Raw genomic sequence first — 17496 nt, 5'->3', positions numbered from 1 at the left:
TCGTGATCTGCCTGCTTTGGCCTCCCAAAGTGCTGGGATTACAGGCATGAGCCACTGCACTCAGCCACATGTGGATTTCTTTATGAGTGGAGTGCTTCTGCCTTGAAGGCAGTCAGAGCCTTCCTCAGACCCAGGTGTCGCAGTAAGTGTCATGCAGGCCTAGGAACCCCAACTGCCCCGGTGTTCCCCAGTGTGGCCTGCTTGGCTCCCCCAGCCCTCCTGCCGCCCACATCCTTTCTTCTGTGGTGGCTGGAGGCCCCCGGGGCCTGATGGAGCTGCTCTTGGCCACCTGCAGGTTCTCTTCTGCTTTGAGCAGTTTGATGAGCTCACCCTGCTGCACCTTCGTGAGTTTGACAAGAAGAAGCTGATCTCTGTGGAGACGGACATAGTCGTGGATCACTACAAGGAGGAGAAGTTTGAGGACAGGTCCCCAGGTCGGCATCCCCTGCTCTCTAGGCGTGGGGCCGGTTTCCACTCCCTGCACGCCTCTCCTGCCCTGCAGCGAGGGCTTCCTTTGGGTTTTCGTCAGTCGACCTGGGCTCAGCCACCCCCGAGAAGAGCCTTGTGGTAGCACCCTGGTGACTGGAGGAAGGTGCCTCCTGGTTTAGATATCAGGGGTCTGTCCACTGCTCCTGCCACGGTGGCTTCTGAAGCTGGCCCAGCTTCTTGAGAGGCTGTGTATTTTTTTAAAGCCCTAACCAAGTTGTATGGGCCTCAGGCAACCGGAAGCATCCTTTGAGGTTTTACTTTTAGATGAAAAGCATCTTGCTAGCTTGTGTCTCTATCCTGGTGGGAGAGGAGGTGGGAGCTGGCAGCATGCTGCATGGCCCCCACGGAAGCCGGGGAATGGGGGTGCAGGCCTGAGCTCCCTGTCGCCTGCTCTTCCGCAGCCGCCGAGTGCCTATCAGAGAAGGAGACGGAGGAGCTCATGGCCTGGATGAGAAATGTGCTGGGGTCGCGTGTCACCAATGTGAAGGTGAGGCTTTCCCGGGGATGGACCACCGCTTGGCCGCAGTGTCCCTAACAGGCTGGCCAGCTGGTGGCTCCCAGTACCTGGCCCGGTGGGTGTCCTTCCAGCAGCAGCAGAAGCCCATGGTGTCAGGTGGAGACCCTGTGGGTCCCTGCTCGGCACGTGTTGCCCGGGAGTGCCGCTGAGGCAGGAAGGCAGTGTCTTCCTCCCAGCCCTGCTCCAGAGCAGGTGTGAACTGAGAACTGAAAAGCCAGCATACCGAGTGGGAGCTGTGGTGGCTGAGGACATGGGGGTTCCAAAGAAGGGACATGCTACCCCAGCCCTCAGGAGCTCACATGCTCACTTGGGTTCTTAGTCGGGGGTTTTGGGTGGGCTTCAGAGAGCTAAGACTCCCCCCGCCAACCTGTCTAGCTCAGAGTGAGAAATGAGCATCCCATGCATGGTCACTTGGAGGAGGGGCCTCATGCAGGGTGGGCTGGCGTGGAGCAGAGGATGATGGATTCAGGCAGCTCCTGGAGGCAGCAGTGGGGCACCAGGGTGGTGGAGCCCCTCGGGCACAGTATCTTTGCATGGGGCATCAGCTCAGGGCCCACAGGTTAGCGGGTAATGGGGAGGGAGCAGCGTTGGTCCAGGGGAGTCCTTGAGACCCCGCCTGCTACCTCGTGGTCTGGGTGACCTTCACCCCTGGTTAAGATCTTGCCTGGTAAGATCCTGCCAGCCCCCAGCCCTCTCACATTGGGAACCTCTATCACCCTCAACCCCGGGCTTTGCTCACAGGTGACCCTCCGACTGGACACCCACCCTGCCATGGTCACCGTGCTGGAGATGGGGGCTGCCCGCCACTTCCTGCGCATGCAGCAGCTGGCCAAGACCCAGGAGGAGCGCGCACAGCTCCTGCAGCCCACGCTGGAGATCAATCCCAGGTGAGGCCACACTCCTGGCCCTTCCAGCCTGCGGGATTCCCCAGAATCCTGTGTGTGGTGTTCTTTTGTTGTGCAATGTGACACAGAAAAAAAGTGCGTGAGGCCTGTGGACATGTGGGTAACTAACTATAAGGAGCTGTATGCAGTTTAGGCTGCACTCATGTGAAATGGAACCTGGCCAGCCCCTTGCCATCCCCAGGTGTCGCCTGGGAGGTTAGCCACATCCCAACCTGTGACCATGTCCTCGTTTTGCTTTATGGCTTTGCCACCTGTGCATGTCCTGGACCTGCTCAGTTTTGCCTGTTTTGAGCTTTGTACGTGGATCTTGGTGTTTGCTGAAGTCTCACGTTGCTCACTTGGCATGAGGGTTGCCCGTGCAGAGGGGCTGCCACAAGTTCATTTTCATAGCCGAATAATGTCCGCTGCAGAAACCCACCTTGGCACAGCAGACTCCTCCGTTCTGCTCTGCTGGGCCTCCGGTGGTTCTTGGTCAGAAGTTGTGGAGAGCCAGGTTGCTCTGAGTATTCTTGTCCATGTGTCTGGGGCTTGTGTGGGTTTCTCTGTGGCCCTGGTGGTGGGAGCTGCTTCCAGGGTGCACTGAGAACCCCCAGCCCGGACAGTGGCTGAGCCGTAAGATTTCCCTCGTTTCTTCCTGCTGTTCTTTATATGCCCTTTATCTGTTGTAAATGTCTTTTCACCTGCCTTTAGGTATCTTTTGATGAGTAGGTATTCTTAATAGAACATTTACGTTTTTGTTAGATGCTTTTTTGGGATCTTAAGAAATCTTTGCAGAGTCATGAATTCATTGCTCCTACGTTTCTTTCTTTTTACAGTATCACTTCTTTGCACCCATGAATGTGATCTATTTAGGTGTTTAACATCCTTTGGTACCTTACATTCTCTGTAGGGTTCTGGTACCATTTTTAAAGAATTATTCTTAAGAATTATTCTTTGATGTGTCTTATTGGGTATTTTAAAATTTCATTTTCTAACTTGTATATGAAGTTTCTTTTTTGGGGGAAATTTTGTATGTAGCAATTTTTAAAAAAATGAAGTTACATAAACAAGTTACCAAAAATAGAAAACAGCAAAAAGAAAATCAAAATCCATAGACTTACCACCCCCCCACAATGTAGCCTAAGTAGTATTTTAATTTTTGAGACAGGGTCTCACTCTGTCCCCCAGGTTGGAGTGCAGTGGGGCGATCTCAGCTCACTGCAACTTCTGCCTCCTGAAGTGCTGGGATTACAACGAAGTGCTGGGATTACAAGTGTGGGCCACCACCCCCAGCCAGTTTTTGTTTTGTTCTTTAATACATGTCTAGTTTTTTTCTTTTGTCATTTTACAACCATAACTTTTAAAATTATACTGGAGGTGAGGGAGATGCATTTTCCTAGCCGTGGCACTCTTGGGGAAAGGCTGACTTGGCTTATGGCTGTCAGTGCACAGCAGCGCCAGAATGCCTGTGCCTCTAGCTGGAGCAGCTCAGTGAGGCGGACACCAGGTCACTTTAACTAGTTTTGGTGCCAAACTAGTTTTCTAAGATAGATAGCTGCAGAAGTGCTCGTTTCTGTCTATTGCCAAAGGACACTTCACTTTTGGAGACAGGGTCTTGCTCTGTCACCTAGGCTGGAGTGTACCAGTGGCGCCATCAGAGCTCACTGCAGCCTTGGCCTCCCAAAGTGCTGGGATTACAGGCGAAAGCCACTGTGCCCAGCCAGCTTCACTTTTATTTGTTTTAAAATTTGGTGTTCTGTCCACATAGTTCAGAATTCAAAACTGCTTATAGGGGAAAATTTTCTCCTACCTGTGTCCCCAGTGCAGCCAGCATTAGGGCTTTTGTATTTCTGCAGAGATTATGTGCACTTGTGGGCAGCTGCGCCCGTGGGCTTCCTAGGGGGAACTTGCTGTGCAGTGGGTCCTTGCCTTGCTTTTCTCCCTTAGGGTAACTAGGTGACCTCCACATTAGCATATTAAGAATGTCCTTTTTTTCCAGCTACATAGACTAGAAATGTGAGGATGTGCATTTGAAGTGTTTCCTCTGTTAGGTTGGGTGCAGTGCCTCACACCTGTAATCCCAACATTTTGGGAGGCCTAGGCGGGTGGATCACTTGAGGTCAGGAGTTCGAGACCTCATCTCTACTAAAAATACAAAAACTAGCTGGGGGTGGTGGTGGGTGCCTGTAATCCCAGTTACTTGGGAGGCTGAGGCAAGAGAATCTCTTGAAACCGGGAGGCTGCAGTAAGCCAAGATCATGCCATTTCACTCTAGCCTGGGTGAAGGAGTGAGAGTCTGTCTACAAAAAAAAGTGTTTAAAGGGATGCAGTTAGGAAATGGAATGGCTGAGTCTCAGCACATCATCCACATGTGGTTTTCCCGACTCCAGTTGTCCTCTGGAGAGGTTGTACAAATTTACAGTTCCCCAGAGCCCTCGGTTTTATCAGACTTCTAAGTGAAAAATTATAATATTCATGTTAAGGTTAAATACTACATGATGCTTTTTCCTATGCAGAAAAATATTGTTCTGACGTCAAATATGTCAATCATTCTTTACTTTTTGGCTTCTGGGTTTGTGGTTTTGCTTGGAAAGGCTTTCCCCTTCTGAGATTATGAAACATTTCTTCCCTAGAATTGTGCTTGTCATCTTTGATCCCTCTGGAATTTACTCTGGTCTAAATGGTTTTCTGCATGGCTCCCAGTTATCCCAGTGCTGCTGGATGGAGTGATCTGTCTCCTCCCTCTTCTGTGAAATACTGTCCTCATCAGACACTCAGTGTCCACCCTCTTTACATGGAGTTGTTTGCCTTCCCCCTTTCCAGACCTAAACTGTTTTATTTACTAGAGCCCTATAATATGTTTCAACATGTGGGTCTTCCTCCCTTCTCTTTTATTATTTATCTAGGAACCAAGGCATGTCTTCACGTACTAAGCTCCTTTTGTCCCTTTAGTGTATATTAGTCTTGGAGCTTGGCTACCTTACAGCATTTTCTAATACTGACACTCCTGATTCTCTTGGGTTTTCTGGGTATATAATCATATTATCTATAAATGATCATTAACATACCTTTAAAAAAACTACAGACAGTCGTACTGTGCTTCTTTTTAAATATCCTGATAATCCCTAAACATGAAGGGAGGGTCACAGCACGTGGTACTGAGCTGCTTTTTCTGGTGGGTTCTGTGTTGCAGGCACGTGCTCATCAAGAAGCTGAATCAGCTGCGGGCAAGTGAGCCTGGCCTGGCTCAGCTGCTGGTGGATCAGGTGAGTGCAGCAGCTTAGGATGACTGCATGGACCCAGGCTACCAGCACTGCGAGCCTGCCTTCAGGGTGGAACAGCAGTTTCCTCTAAAATCCTGTTTTTTTGTTTGTTTTTTGAGATGGAGTGTTGCTCTGTTGCCAGGCTGGAGTGCAGTGGCGCGATCTCGGGTCACTACAACCTCTGCCTCCCGGGTTCCAGCAATTCCCCTGCCTCAGCCTCCTGAGTAGCTGGGACTACAGGCATGCGCCACTGCGCCTGGCTAATTGTTTTGTATTTTAGTAGAGATGGGGTTTTCACCATCTTGGCCAGGATGGTCTCAATCTCCTGACCTCGTAAGCCACTGTGCCCAGCCAAATTCTGTTTTAAAAACGGAAAAATGGCCAGGCGTGGTGGCTCACACCTGTAATCTCAGCACTTTGGGAGGCGGGGGGGATCACCTGAGGTTGCAGTGAGCCGAGATCGTGCCTCTGCACTCCAGCCTGGGCAACAGTGAGACTCTGTCTCAAAAAAAAATGAAAAGGTGCCCCGTGCCCCTCATAATGGGTTTCTCCTATTGCCTTTCAGATATATGAGAACGCCATGATTGCTGCTGGGCTTGTTGACGACCCTAGGGCCATGGTGGGCCGCTTGAATGAGCTGCTTGTCAAGGCCCTGGAGCGACACTGACAGCCAGGGGGCCAGAAGGACTGACACCACAGATGACAGCCCCACCTCCTTGAGCTTTATTTACCTAAATTTAAAGGTATTTCTTAACCTGAGTGTGTGGGGCTTCTTTTCTGGGTCCTGTGGCAGGATGGGTCCTCTGTTCCTGCAGTTCAACTGGTGTGGGGAGGGGCTGCTCACTTCAGCATCACCTCCACTGGGTAGTGGTCACTGATGGCTTGGGCCTGCAGGCAAGTGGGCACAGGGTCTGGGCTGAGCCTACCTGAGCTCCTGTGTCCCATCCTCATGTGGCTGTGCAAGGGAGGACACGTACCAGTTGGTCACTCAGGCCATAGGCAGCCTGGAAGTTAAAGGGAAGAGCCGAGTCGGGAACAACGGCGCCTTGGAGCAGCATCCCTGCAACCACGATCCTGATGGGTGTTGGGAAGAGAAAGTAGGTTCCCCTTTCACACATGGGCCTGGCTCAGTGCCCGCAGGAACTAAACTAAGAGCCCTGGGACCTGCCAGTGCAGGTCTTTGGGTGCCCAAAACTGCACACCCTGGCCTGTGCCCCTCAATGTGGAAACCACATGACAGCCTAGGTGTCTGCCTCTCCTCTTATCCCCAGACGTGCTTTTCCAAAAAAACCTAAAAATCGTGGCTCTTGTTATTCTGTTCCCTGAGTGGATCAACTGAAGCTCAGTTGGGTGAGTGTTCAAAGGCTTCGAGGCTTCTGAAGCCGGACCTATGACTCACGGCTGCCCTTGGAGGTGCCCTCAGTCTGCCCTAAGCGCGAGGCCCTGCTCACCTGTCATAGGCACAGTGCGTGGGTGTAGCTGTGGTGTCAGCGCTGTCAGGGATCAGCCACTGGAAGGTGGGGCTTGTCCGCAGGCGGATGGATGACCACTGGGAGGGTCTCACATAGCTGCAGCCCGCATTGAAGTCGCCCATCAACATGACGTCCTACCAGGAAACGCTGCCTGTGGCCCTGGGACACGCGGAGGCCGCTGATGCCCACTGCCCCTGGGAGGGCCTCACCTCCAAGCCCCATTTCTCTTGGACATCCAAGTAGACGTCATAGAGAGCGTCGATCTCGGCTACTGCGTCCCCCGGGGCCGCATGCAGGGGAACAATGGCAAACTCCCTGACCTCTGTGGAGACAGCCATGCCCTGTGAGGCACACTGTGCAGCCAGCCACACTCCCTGGGGACAGGTTCAGTCACCATGTCAGCTGGAACTATGTATCATGACAGTCCCCCCGGGGGGTGGGTATTTTCCAAATGACTTGAATGGAAAACCCAAGCCCCAGGGACTGGGAGGGCAGTGTGTGACACAGGCATTCCAGGTTCCCTAGGAGGGGGTGGAGGCCATAAGCGCCAAGCCGAGCCCCACCCTGGCCCAGGCAGCACCCACCTGTGAACCGGGAGAAGAACCTGACAATGGCTGGCTCTCGGCTGAAGGTGTCGTTCCCGCAGGGCTCGCAGCCATCATCGTAGTAGTAGCTGTCCACTGCAGACACCTGGTCAGGCCTGCGGGAAGGCCGGGCAGGAGGAGGTGACCCCAGGCTGGAAGCTGCCCCACTCCTGCTTCCCAGGAGGCAGGCGTCGCGTCCCAGGCGACAGGAGGGCGGGGGAGCCAGGCACCTGCTCAACCCATTGGTCCGGGACCTTGGGGTGTTTTGACTCCACCTTGGACCCTGCTCTGCAGCCTCAGGTTCTTGCCATAGGACAAACTACTTCCCTGCTCTGTTGGGGCCCTCCCAGGTGAGGGAGGGGCTTCCTGGCTTTCTGGACCACCCACCTGTACACGAACAGGTAGCGCTCCTTATAGCTGTTCCGTCCCAGTGGCTCACTGACCACGTAGTGATAGGTGTCTGGTGCATCCCTGGATTGAAGAAACAAAAGGTCCCAGTGGCGGGGGCCATAGGGGACCCCTCTGGCTGCCGATAGCGAGGCTGTGCCCAGGTCCCCACCCTTGGGGCCCAAGTGAAGTGAGGCTATGCCGTGGACGAGATGTCACCTTCCTGTGACCCTGCCACTGTCACCCACTGATTGAGGTTGTCCAGCAGCTTCCCCACGGCAGTCAGGTGGCTGTCTCTGACCTCCTGGACCAGGGCGATGTCATAGCGGCTCAGGATCTGGGGGCAGGGCCACAGTGGTGCTCAGCAGGGCTGGTGCCACCCAGGGACCCTACAGCGCCACAAAGGGAGCCACAGCTGATGCTCGTGGCATTGCTCGGTTTAACCGCAGCCTCATGTTTCTGCCTGGGCTCCTGCTGCCAGCCAGGGACAGCACAGCAGGGATGAGGACCTTGGTCCACAGCCAAGAGCCTGTTCCACCGGGCTGGGAGCAATGGTGCTCAGTACCCCACACCCGACACTCTGTGGCTCCACAGGGCTGGCGCTGCCCACCAGCCCAAGACTCCAGAGCTCCTCTGCTTTTGGGGAGAGCCTGCCCTGGCCTCACCTGCACAATGTAGCTGACGAGGGTGGCATTGGACATCTTGGTCTCCCCAAATGTCTGGATGTTGAAGGCTGCGATCTTCAGGGACACAGCCCCCTGCAGTAGGGCCGCCAGTGCCAGCAGCGCCCCCAGCAGCTTCATGCCCCTCATCCTGGGAGAGCGTAGGGCACAGAGACATAACAGAAGTGAGACGTCATCCCTGCCACAGCACTCCAGCCTTCTGGAGCCCAGCTGGCAGGGGCTGGTGGAGCTCAAGGTCAGGGGGACGCAGGCGGGGGAAACCCTTTCCTACAACGTCCAGAAAGCCAAACAGCTGGCACCATGTAGAGGACCCCGAGTCACTCCTCCATCCACCAGAAAACCCGCCCGGGAGGGACGCTGGAGCCTCCGCCTCACTCGCTGCTGGAGGATGAGACTCTAAGCCTCCCTCCCTGCTCCAAACCGGCCAGTCACCCAGAGGCACTCCACCTGGTGCTCACCTGAGATGATGGTGATGTCCTCAGAGATGATGAGAATGCTGTCAAGAATCTGGAATATCCTTTGATGACAATTTTCTCCTTTTGCTGCTTAAAGAAAAAAAAGTAGTTTATGAAGAAAGGTCTCTGAAGAAGCACTTCAAGGCCCTGGCAGTGCTGCTGGGCTCCGGATCCTGCGCAAGCAGTGCGTGTCGGGGAGTTTTAAAAGTTCAGGCAGCTGTGACCTTCCCTGGGGCAAATGTGAGCCGTCACCTGAGGGTGCAGAAAACAATGGCTCTGTGTGGCTTTCCGCATAGGTGGGTTGCTGGCATGTGTTTCTTTCTGTAAGCACAGATTTGTTGCTGCTGTAAAAACTGCACCTGATAATCATGTTTGCACTTAGTTTTAAAATGTCTGATAACAAGGCCAAAGGTTCCTATCCTGTGTCCCCTGCAGGTGTGGTGGCCCCCATTTTCCAAGATAGGGCAGGGATGGGCCAGGTATGTGCGGGAGGGTGGGGCTGGGCTCCAGTCTCCCTGTCTCTTGTCTGAGGGCCCCAAGGTCACTTTGGAGTAAGAGGCCAAAGCCACATCCAAAGTTGCAAATGGGGGCTGGACCGCCATGACTGCTCTGTGGCCCAGGACACGCCTGCCTTCCTGATTCATCGCCATCAGGTGCAGGCAACTCTGCAGGAGGCTGGGGAGCTCGGAACAAGCAGTGGTGGGGGCCTGCAGCACCAGCGCCGTGGGGCCAGGACAGGTGGGGCCTGCAAAGCCCACCCCAGCTGCCAGCCGAGCAGTGGGGAGCCTTCTTGAGGTGGACAATAGGCTGTGTGTTTAGGCCCAGGGGATCCCGAGTGACCAGTCACAAGGGCAGGGCAGCAGCTAAAGGCCAGGCCTCAGGTCCAGTAATTTCTTGGTTCTTTTGTTTTGGGTTTTTATTGTTTTTGAGACAGGGTCTCACACTGTGTTGCCAAGGCTGGAGTGCAGTGGCACAATCATGGCTCATTATAGCCTCGACCGCCAGGGCTCAGATAATCCTCCCTCCTCAGCCTCCTGAGTAGCTAAGACTATGGGTACAGCACCATGCCTGGCTAATTTTTAAATTTTTTTGGTAGAGATGGGGTCTTGCTCTTTTGTCCAGACTGGTCTTGAACTCCTGGCTTCAAGCAATCCTCCCTCGTAGCCAGGACCACAGGTGCATGCTACCATGCTCAGCTTTTTTTTTTTTTTTTTGAGGCGGAATCTTGCTCTGTTGCCCAGGCTGGAGTGCAGTAATACTATCTCGGCTCACTGCAACCTCTGCTTCCTGGATTCAAGCGATTCTCCTGCCTCAGCCTCCTGAGTAGCTGGGATTACAGGCGTGCACCACCACACCTGGCTAATTTTTGTATTTTTAGTAGAGACAGGGTTTCACCATGTTGGTCACACTGGTCTCAAACTCGTGACCTTGTGATCTGCCTGCCTCAGCCTCCCAAAGTGCTGGGATTACAGGCGTGAGCCACTGCACCCAGCCTATTTTTTAAGTTTCTCATAGACACAAGGTCTCCAAGTCCTGAGCCCAAGCAATCTTCCCGCAAATGCTGGGATTACAAGTGTGAGCCACCGCACCCGGCCACTCATTTCTTGGAATCTTTGACTTTCCATTTGCATTCATTTCCTGAGACTGGTGTAACTACCGCAAGTTTGGCTGCTTAAAATAACAGAAATGGATCCTCTCACAATTCCGGAGACTGGACGTCTAAAGTCAGGGAGTCATTAGGACCTTGCTCCTCCTGGAGGCTCCGGGGGGATGCTCCTTGCCCTCCAGTTTCTGCAGGCTGCCAGCAATCCCTGGCCTTCCTTAGTTGTGGCTGCATCACCCCAGTCTCTGCCTCTTCTTCTGAAGATCTGTGCGCCTGCATTTGGGGTCCTCCCAGAGAGCAGGGATGATGTCCTTATCTCAACAGCCTTTATTCACATCTGCAAGTCCTTCTTTGCTACAAAAATCAACATTCAGAGGTTCCAGGGCTAGGGCACAGCTATCTTTTGAGCCACCCCTGGGTCTTGCCCACTTGGAAGGGGCTGTGATGGCCCTCCAAGGACAGCCCTGCACGTAGCATCTGTGGTCCCGCTGGGGGAGGAGGGCCTGGAAGGCTTGGCAGAAGTCCAGGTGGGATTCAGGTATGAGAACTGCAGGAAATGAATACAAATGGGGTCTGCAGGAGGCCTCAACAGCAAGAGTCAGCAGGGGCCCAGGTCGAAAGTCAGGAAAGTGCTAGGTCTGGCCAGCTGGCCATGAAGCAGAAGGCAGGCCCAGTGGAGACTAGAAACAGGAAGGTAAACCACCCTCCACAAGACTGGCACCCCATTCCATAAAGACACGCCAACAGACGCCTCTGGCTGGCAGCACTGGTGCACTCATCTGTCCCTCCTATTGAGACGGCGTCTACCAGATGGAAACACCACCACTCCTCAGGCTGCCAGAGGCCCCATTGCAGGCTTTTCCAAAGGTTTCAGCAATGGTTCTTCCCTGTTTTCAATCTCTGAGTCTAGGACAGCCTCCAGCACGTCAAAACCCAGCCCCCAAGCAAGGCCACTGGAGTATTCGGTGTAGGGACTAGTCCTCTGCCTTTGGTGTTTGCCTTTCCTGGACACACATCTGACAGCGACCCATCATGGGGAAGGGAGTAAGGCTAGAGGGCGGCCAGTGTCCTCCACCAAGAAACTGCCTGGTACAGCTTCCGGCGGGGCACAGGGACACCAATTATAGCTCACAGAGCAAGTGCCCAGCCCCCTATGTGTGCTCAGGACGTGGGACAAGGGTTCCCCTCTGGTCTGTCATCCCCTCCTGGCTCTTGACCAAATGCTGCCCCATCTGCTTTCAGGAGCTCCCAGGCATAGTGCCCCTGCTTCCTCTACCTGCCAGAAGGAAGGCTGGAACTTGGGCCTCGCTTGTACAAATGGCGAGTGTTGCCTGCTGTGTGGCTGCCCTCAGGACGGGCTTTGGTGAGGGCAGCACAGCCCTGGAGGAGCCTGGTCTGACATGGGGCCTGTCTGGGATCACTCTTGGGCCTTCAACCGTCTGGAGCCTCTATGTCTTCCTCTGATAGATTCCCAGAAGAATCATTTCACCTTCTAAGAAGCCATCCTGCCCCTGCGGCCTGTGGCTTGTGGAGTCTCCAGCACTCTCACTTCTCCCTCGTGGATCTCTTTTCTGTCTGTGTCAGTCAATGCTGCCATGTAACAGCCACCTGAAAACTCAGTGTATACACATGCATTTCTCTCACACTGCCAGGTCTGCTGGGGTGGCTCTGCTGCCTGGGCCTCGTCCTGGGGCTGGGGTGGAGAGACTACAGCTCCCTGGGCACCCTCTTCCCACAGTGTGGAAGGTGGAGGCTCCCAGGGCACAAGCAGAACACGTACCGCCCTACGGCCAAGGCGGAGCTGGCTGCTGTCGCTTCTGCCAACATTCCATGGGTGCTGTCAAGCTGTAGGTCCAAGCCCCACATGAGGGGAGTGACTGGGGTACAATCCTCCTATGCTGGGCCCCACTCTGGGGATAGGCCTGAGGAATGCCCAAGAAGGAAGCCCAGCCCTTCTGGGATTTTCACATCCACAGAGAATGGGTGCTGGCAGCCAACGGCAACGACGAGAAAAGCTGACTGCCTTCTCAGATCAGGATGAGCTGTTTTTACACCAACCCCGAGGATCTGCAGCCTTCTCAGGTTAAATTAAACCTGTCACAGACACAGGAAGGGAAAAGAGCACATAACAACAGTTATATTGACATCTAAGCCAGGTCACATGCTCTGATTTGGCTGAAATTACAGGATAAACGAAAAATCCTATAGGCACCATGGCTGGAAACAAATGGCCTCAAAGGAACACTGGTGGCCGTGGCTTTGTGCAACCACAGCCCGTGTTGTGTGACCCAGCGACGTGCAGGCCAGGGAGGGTACCCTTCTACTGATCAAGAGGGAAAGCGGGAAGGACGCACAGCTGTGGTTTCCAGCCTGCATGGAAGCACCCCCATGAACTCACAGAGCACCATCAGATCCTCCTGAATTTTGAAAGAAGCAGTGATAGTCTGCTCTGCTCAAGGCCATTCATGGTCTCAACATTAACATTACCTTGCTTTATAGGGTATCTTCCCACTCTCTACCAGGCTGGGTTGCGGCAGTCACTGAACAAGCAATTACTGTGAAGGTCGACGTGGAAAAATGAGGCAATGAGGGTGGCGGTGTTCTATCAGATTCCAAGTTGAAGAGGTGCTCGACAGGCACATCCCATGACTAAACAAATAACATGAACATTTCTCTTTACGTATTACTTTTCTAGACATCCACTATAAGTTGCCAGGACACAAATGCTTATTATTGGGGTTTACTTATTTAATAAATGGAACTGTGGGGGATTTCTTTTTCTTTTCTTTTTCTTTTTTTTTTTTTTTTTTTTGAATGACCATATAATCTGGACTTACTAACTTTAGGTAAAAGTAAGTTAAAAGATAGAATAAGGTCTCATATTACAGGAATTCAAAAACTGACCATATAATAAATGATGAAGAAAACTAACAATAAACAGGACAATGTTCAAATAGCTCAATGGGGCCAAAAGATCAGCGTATATCCTGCATCATCTTTCATGCAATGTCTCAGCTTTTTTTCCCTCAAACATAAAGGCAGATTAATACAAATTAGCCTTATTTAGAATATTCATTTACGTTTCCTTCTGAAATTGATACTTGAGTGGAAGATGTATTAATAACTCGTGGTTTCTACTGAAATTTAAGAATCCACCAGATGATGCTCAGATTTAGACGATGCTAGAGTAAGACACTACTGGCTGATGATTTCAAAGTATGAGCTGCAGGTAAAATCTAAAAGGACATACATAATAACAAATGTTTTCTAATTTAAAAGACATAGTAAATATCAATGAATTAACTCACACAACCTACTTACAAACAAAACTAGAATAAACGCAACTTGTAGGAACCAACTCCAGGTGATTTCGCCACTTAGCGGGAGCAAGTTCTTAGGCGGGCCATTTTATTTAAGGATGACTTGAAACTTTACAAGACCACCTTAGCTCCCACATATGAAAACTCTTGAAGAATTTTTTTTTATCAACTAGAAGTTGGGGAAAATACACTGAGAAATAAAATGATACAGCTCCTCACACATTTGAAGGCCCATGTCCTGCCTAAATTTCTACTGATTTAACTTAAGAAGCTCCTCGCCCTGAGAGATTCCTTTATCCCACAACACTTGACTCAGATGGGGCAGAGGGTCCCAGGACGCTACCCAGGCCACAAGATAAAAAACACAACCTGTCTCCTCCAGCACCACTGTCAGGGATTTCTTTTGGCTTACTATTAAAATAATTATTGAACCTTAATCAAGAGTGCTCTCAACTGAGAAAGTATGAAGCTTCTGATCTGACATAATGCATATGCCTGAGTTAGATTTCCTACTTTACTGAATATAACTTCTTTTCTAGCCTTCATCATTCACCACTGCTTCAACGTTCTGTCACAAAGAAATTCTCAGTTCTACAAATTGCTACTGAAAAGAATAATTGCAACAGATTAAACATATCACTGTGTTTCAGTACATAAGTTCATGTTGGCATAAAATAATTATCAGCCACCTTAGGGGGGATGCTAGGAACTCAACTTGTTGGTCTGCAAAAAGGCAAATAAAGTCAAAGGATCAAGGCGGTGTTCTGCCTTTCCTATGCAAAAAGGACTGCCCAGTAACCCATAGCTCGAGAAGGCTCTCTTTAGATAGGTGGACTCCAGCAAATACACGAGGAAGGAATGCTAGACCTGAAAGTCACCATTTTGCCGTCCCTAATCTCAGCCCTGATGTAGTGGCTGCTAACATCACAAAAGACAGCCTCTGTCCCTTCTAATCCAAGACCACACACAGCAGCACTTAGGAGAGTTCTTGCCAAAACAATCTTGAATCTGATCAAACCTCTAGATCTAAATGACAACTTAAAGCAAATACAAGGACAGAGGCTCATGTTCAACAGCACCATGGGGACACGGTACGACCCAGACTGGGAAATCGTAGATGGCAAAGGACAGGCTCATCAATAGATTTCAAAATGAAAAGAAGAAGAGAGGCAGAACTCATAGGTTAAAAAAAGTTCACATTTTGAGATGGATGATAAATGATAATAAAACTTGAGATATATCCATAAACAAAATGTATGGACCTTACTTAGATCCTATAAAACATCCAATCTTTTATTAATGCAAACAGACATTTGTGTAACAAATTATGTAAGAGGCAATCAGGGAAAGCAGAACACTGACCCATAACTGGGAAGTATTAATAGTAAACTCTTAAGTTTGTAATGGCTCTTATTGGTCCTTATGTTTTGTTTTTAAAGAAATTATTTTAGGAACAGGGTCTCACTACGTTGTCTTCTAGGCTGGAGTGCAGTGGCACGATCTTGGCTCTGCACTGCAGCCTGCCTCTGGGGTTCACGCGAGCTTTGCCTCTGGGGTTCACACCATTCTCTGCAAGCTTCACCTCTGGGGTTCATGCCATTCTCCTGCCTCAGCCTCCTAAGTAGCTGGGACTACAGGCGCCCGCCACCACACCCGGCTAATTTTTTGTATTTTTAGTAGAGACGGGATTTCACCATGTTAGCCAGGATGGTCTCGATCTCCTGACCTTGTGTTCCGCCCGTCTCAGCCTCCCAAAGTGCTGGGATTACAGGCGTGAGCCACCGCATCCGGCCACTGCAGTGGCTTTTCACAGGCACAATTGTAGTGCACTGCAGCCTGGGCTGAAGGGATCCTCCTGCCTCAGCCTCCTGCCATGTGCCATCACATCTGGTTTTGTTTTGTTTCTTTTGAGACAGGTTCTTGCTCTGTTGCCCATGCTGGAGGACAGTGGTGCCATCATGGCTCACTGCAACCTCCGGCCTCCCAAGTTTGAGCAATTCTCCTGCCTCAGCCTCCCTAGTAGCTGGGATTACGGATGTGCGCCACCATGCCTGGCTAATTTTTGTATTTTCAGTAAAGACGGGGTTTCGCCATGTTGGCCAGACTGGTCCCAAACTCCTGGCCTCAAGTGATCCGCCCGCCTCAGCCTTCCAAAGTGCTAGGATTACGGGTGTGAGCCACTGCACCCAGCCACACCTGGCTAATAAAAAAAAAAAAAAAAAAAAGTTCTTTTTTGGTAGAGATGGGGCGGGGATCTCACTGTGCTGCCCAGGCAGCTTTCCAACTCCTGGGTTCAAGTGATTCTCCTGCCTTGGCTTCCCAAAGTGCTGGGATTACAGGTGTGAGCTACAACACCTGGCCTTATATTTTACAGTCACATACTATTAATAAAATATTGAAAGATGAAGTGGTACAGTACCTGGGATTTGCTTCAAAATGCCAGCCCTGAGGCTGGGTAATGAGTACATGAAGATGTGTAATACTAGTCTCTAGTTTTGAATATGCTGAAATTTTCTGGCTGCATGTGGTGCCTCATGCCTGTAATCCCAGCACTTTGGGAGGCCACAGTGGGAGGACTGCTAGAGCTTAGAAGTTCAAAACCAGTCTAGGTAACATGGCAAGAACCTGTCTCTACAAAAAATTAAAAGTTAGCCAGGCATGGAGGCACACATCTGTGGTCCCAGCTTCTCAGGAGGCTGAGGTAGGAGGATTGCATGAGCCTGGAAGGTGAAAGCTGTAATGGGCCATGACTGCACCACTGTACTCCAGCCTGGGTGACAGAGCTACTAGACCTTGTCTCAAAAAGAAAAAAAAAAAAAAAAAAAAATCCCACGATTAGTTCTTACAATTCTACAAATCAAAAGCTTTTTAAGCAATACTGCTAGATGTGATGCAACATCCAAAAATAAGGTAACCATTAGTTAATGTTAAAAATGAAACCACACACAAAAAATTAAATGCCCAGGTTTCCATCTTAGAAACACCATCTGGTCACGCCTGCTCAGGAGACACTCCCCTGCTGTCCTCTGAAGCAAGGGCTCTGTCTCACACTTCAGCCGTGGCTGGGACATCTCCCCTCAGACAGGTCTGATGGGCATCAGGCATCATAAACTTGCTGCAGCCACAATGGCCCCAGATTACTTCCTTGGCCTTCCCTGCTCATGTCTATGGTGCCACCACCATCCAGGGGCTAGAATACCTGAGACCATCCTAGGCCCCGCTCCCCCTCAGCCCCGCCCGCACCATGCACCCTGAGCCTGCACGTCCTCCAGATTCTGCAGCCTCCACACCACCCGTCATCACTGCCTCTCCCTTTGGCTGCCCTGCTTCCAGGTACATGTCCCAGCCGTCCCCACAGCTCTCAGAACATCTTGCAAATGTGTAATGAGATCTCTTTATTCCCCTACTTAAAATCTGTCACCAGTTTCTCATTGTCCCTAACACGAAATCCAATGCTTTCCATGACCTATGTGATTCTAAGCTCTGAGCCTTCCGCTCTGCCTGCAGATCTGGGGCCTTCTTGTCATTCCAGTTTCAGCTTAAATGTCACCTTTTCAGAGGACATCCTCTCCCCACCCAACCCCTACACCCGCCATGGCCCCAGGTTCATCTCTGCTGGCCCATATGACTCATTTGCTCTGGTGTGTTTACTCAGGCACCTGTTTACCCTCGTTTATGGCCGGCTTATTTATGGCTGGCTTCCAGGAACACAAGCTCCAGGAAGCGGTGGCCAAGAAAGTAGTGGTCTTTCTTGCCCATGAAAATATTACTGGAGCAGAGGAGGCGCTCCACAGCCAGCCACTGGACACAGCTGAGCCACAAGCCCACCTCCTACCCAG

The 17496-nt window shown here is 51.3% G+C and overlaps 2 protein-coding genes across 7 annotated transcripts in view; one reads left to right on the top strand and one right to left on the bottom strand.

The window, feature by feature from the left end:
• The window catches only part of TRAP1 (TNF receptor associated protein 1), a 59595-nt gene extending 53683 nt beyond the window's left edge, over positions 1–5912 (top strand). For both annotated transcript variants that reach the window (XM_004057095.3, XM_055365140.2), the window contains exons 14-18: positions 296–434; positions 891–976; positions 1748–1893; positions 5084–5156; positions 5719–5912. In XM_004057095.3, coding sequence (XP_004057143.1) covers positions 296–434; positions 891–976; positions 1748–1893; positions 5084–5156; positions 5719–5820 — 546 coding nt within the window. In that variant the 3' untranslated portion in view covers positions 5821–5912. The remainder of the gene's footprint in view (positions 1–295; positions 435–890; positions 977–1747; positions 1894–5083; positions 5157–5718) is intronic.
• The window catches only part of DNASE1 (deoxyribonuclease 1), a 51142-nt gene continuing 34620 nt past the window's right edge, over positions 975–17496 (bottom strand). The window contains exons 4-13 of one of the 5 annotated variants that reach the window (XM_055365145.2): positions 12118–12431; positions 8738–8821; positions 8262–8409; positions 7845–7933; positions 7597–7680; positions 7210–7325; positions 6835–6947; positions 6605–6759; positions 6131–6227; positions 5854–6041 (exon numbers count right to left, since the gene is read on the bottom strand). In XM_055365145.2, the coding sequence (XP_055221120.1) occupies positions 5994–6041; positions 6131–6227; positions 6605–6759; positions 6835–6947; positions 7210–7325; positions 7597–7680; positions 7845–7933; positions 8262–8408 (849 nt within the window). In that variant the 5' untranslated portion in view covers position 8409; positions 8738–8821; positions 12118–12431 and the 3' untranslated portion in view covers positions 5854–5993. Of the gene's footprint in view, positions 1213–5853; positions 6042–6079; positions 6228–6604; positions 6760–6834; positions 6948–7209; positions 7326–7596; positions 7681–7844; positions 7934–8261; positions 8410–8737; positions 12987–17496 lie in introns of those variants that run through there. The other 4 variants (XM_063699971.1, XM_063699969.1, XM_063699970.1 and 1 more) reach the window with 4 other exon arrangements.

The sequence above is a fragment of the Gorilla gorilla genome, chromosome 18 (assembly GCF_029281585.2).
Source record: "Gorilla gorilla gorilla isolate KB3781 chromosome 18, NHGRI_mGorGor1-v2.1_pri, whole genome shotgun sequence".
Taxonomy (NCBI): Eukaryota; Metazoa; Chordata; class Mammalia; order Primates; family Hominidae; genus Gorilla; species Gorilla gorilla.
Note: the sequence above shows the minus strand (reverse complement) of the source record. Positions and strands in the feature narration are given on the sequence as shown.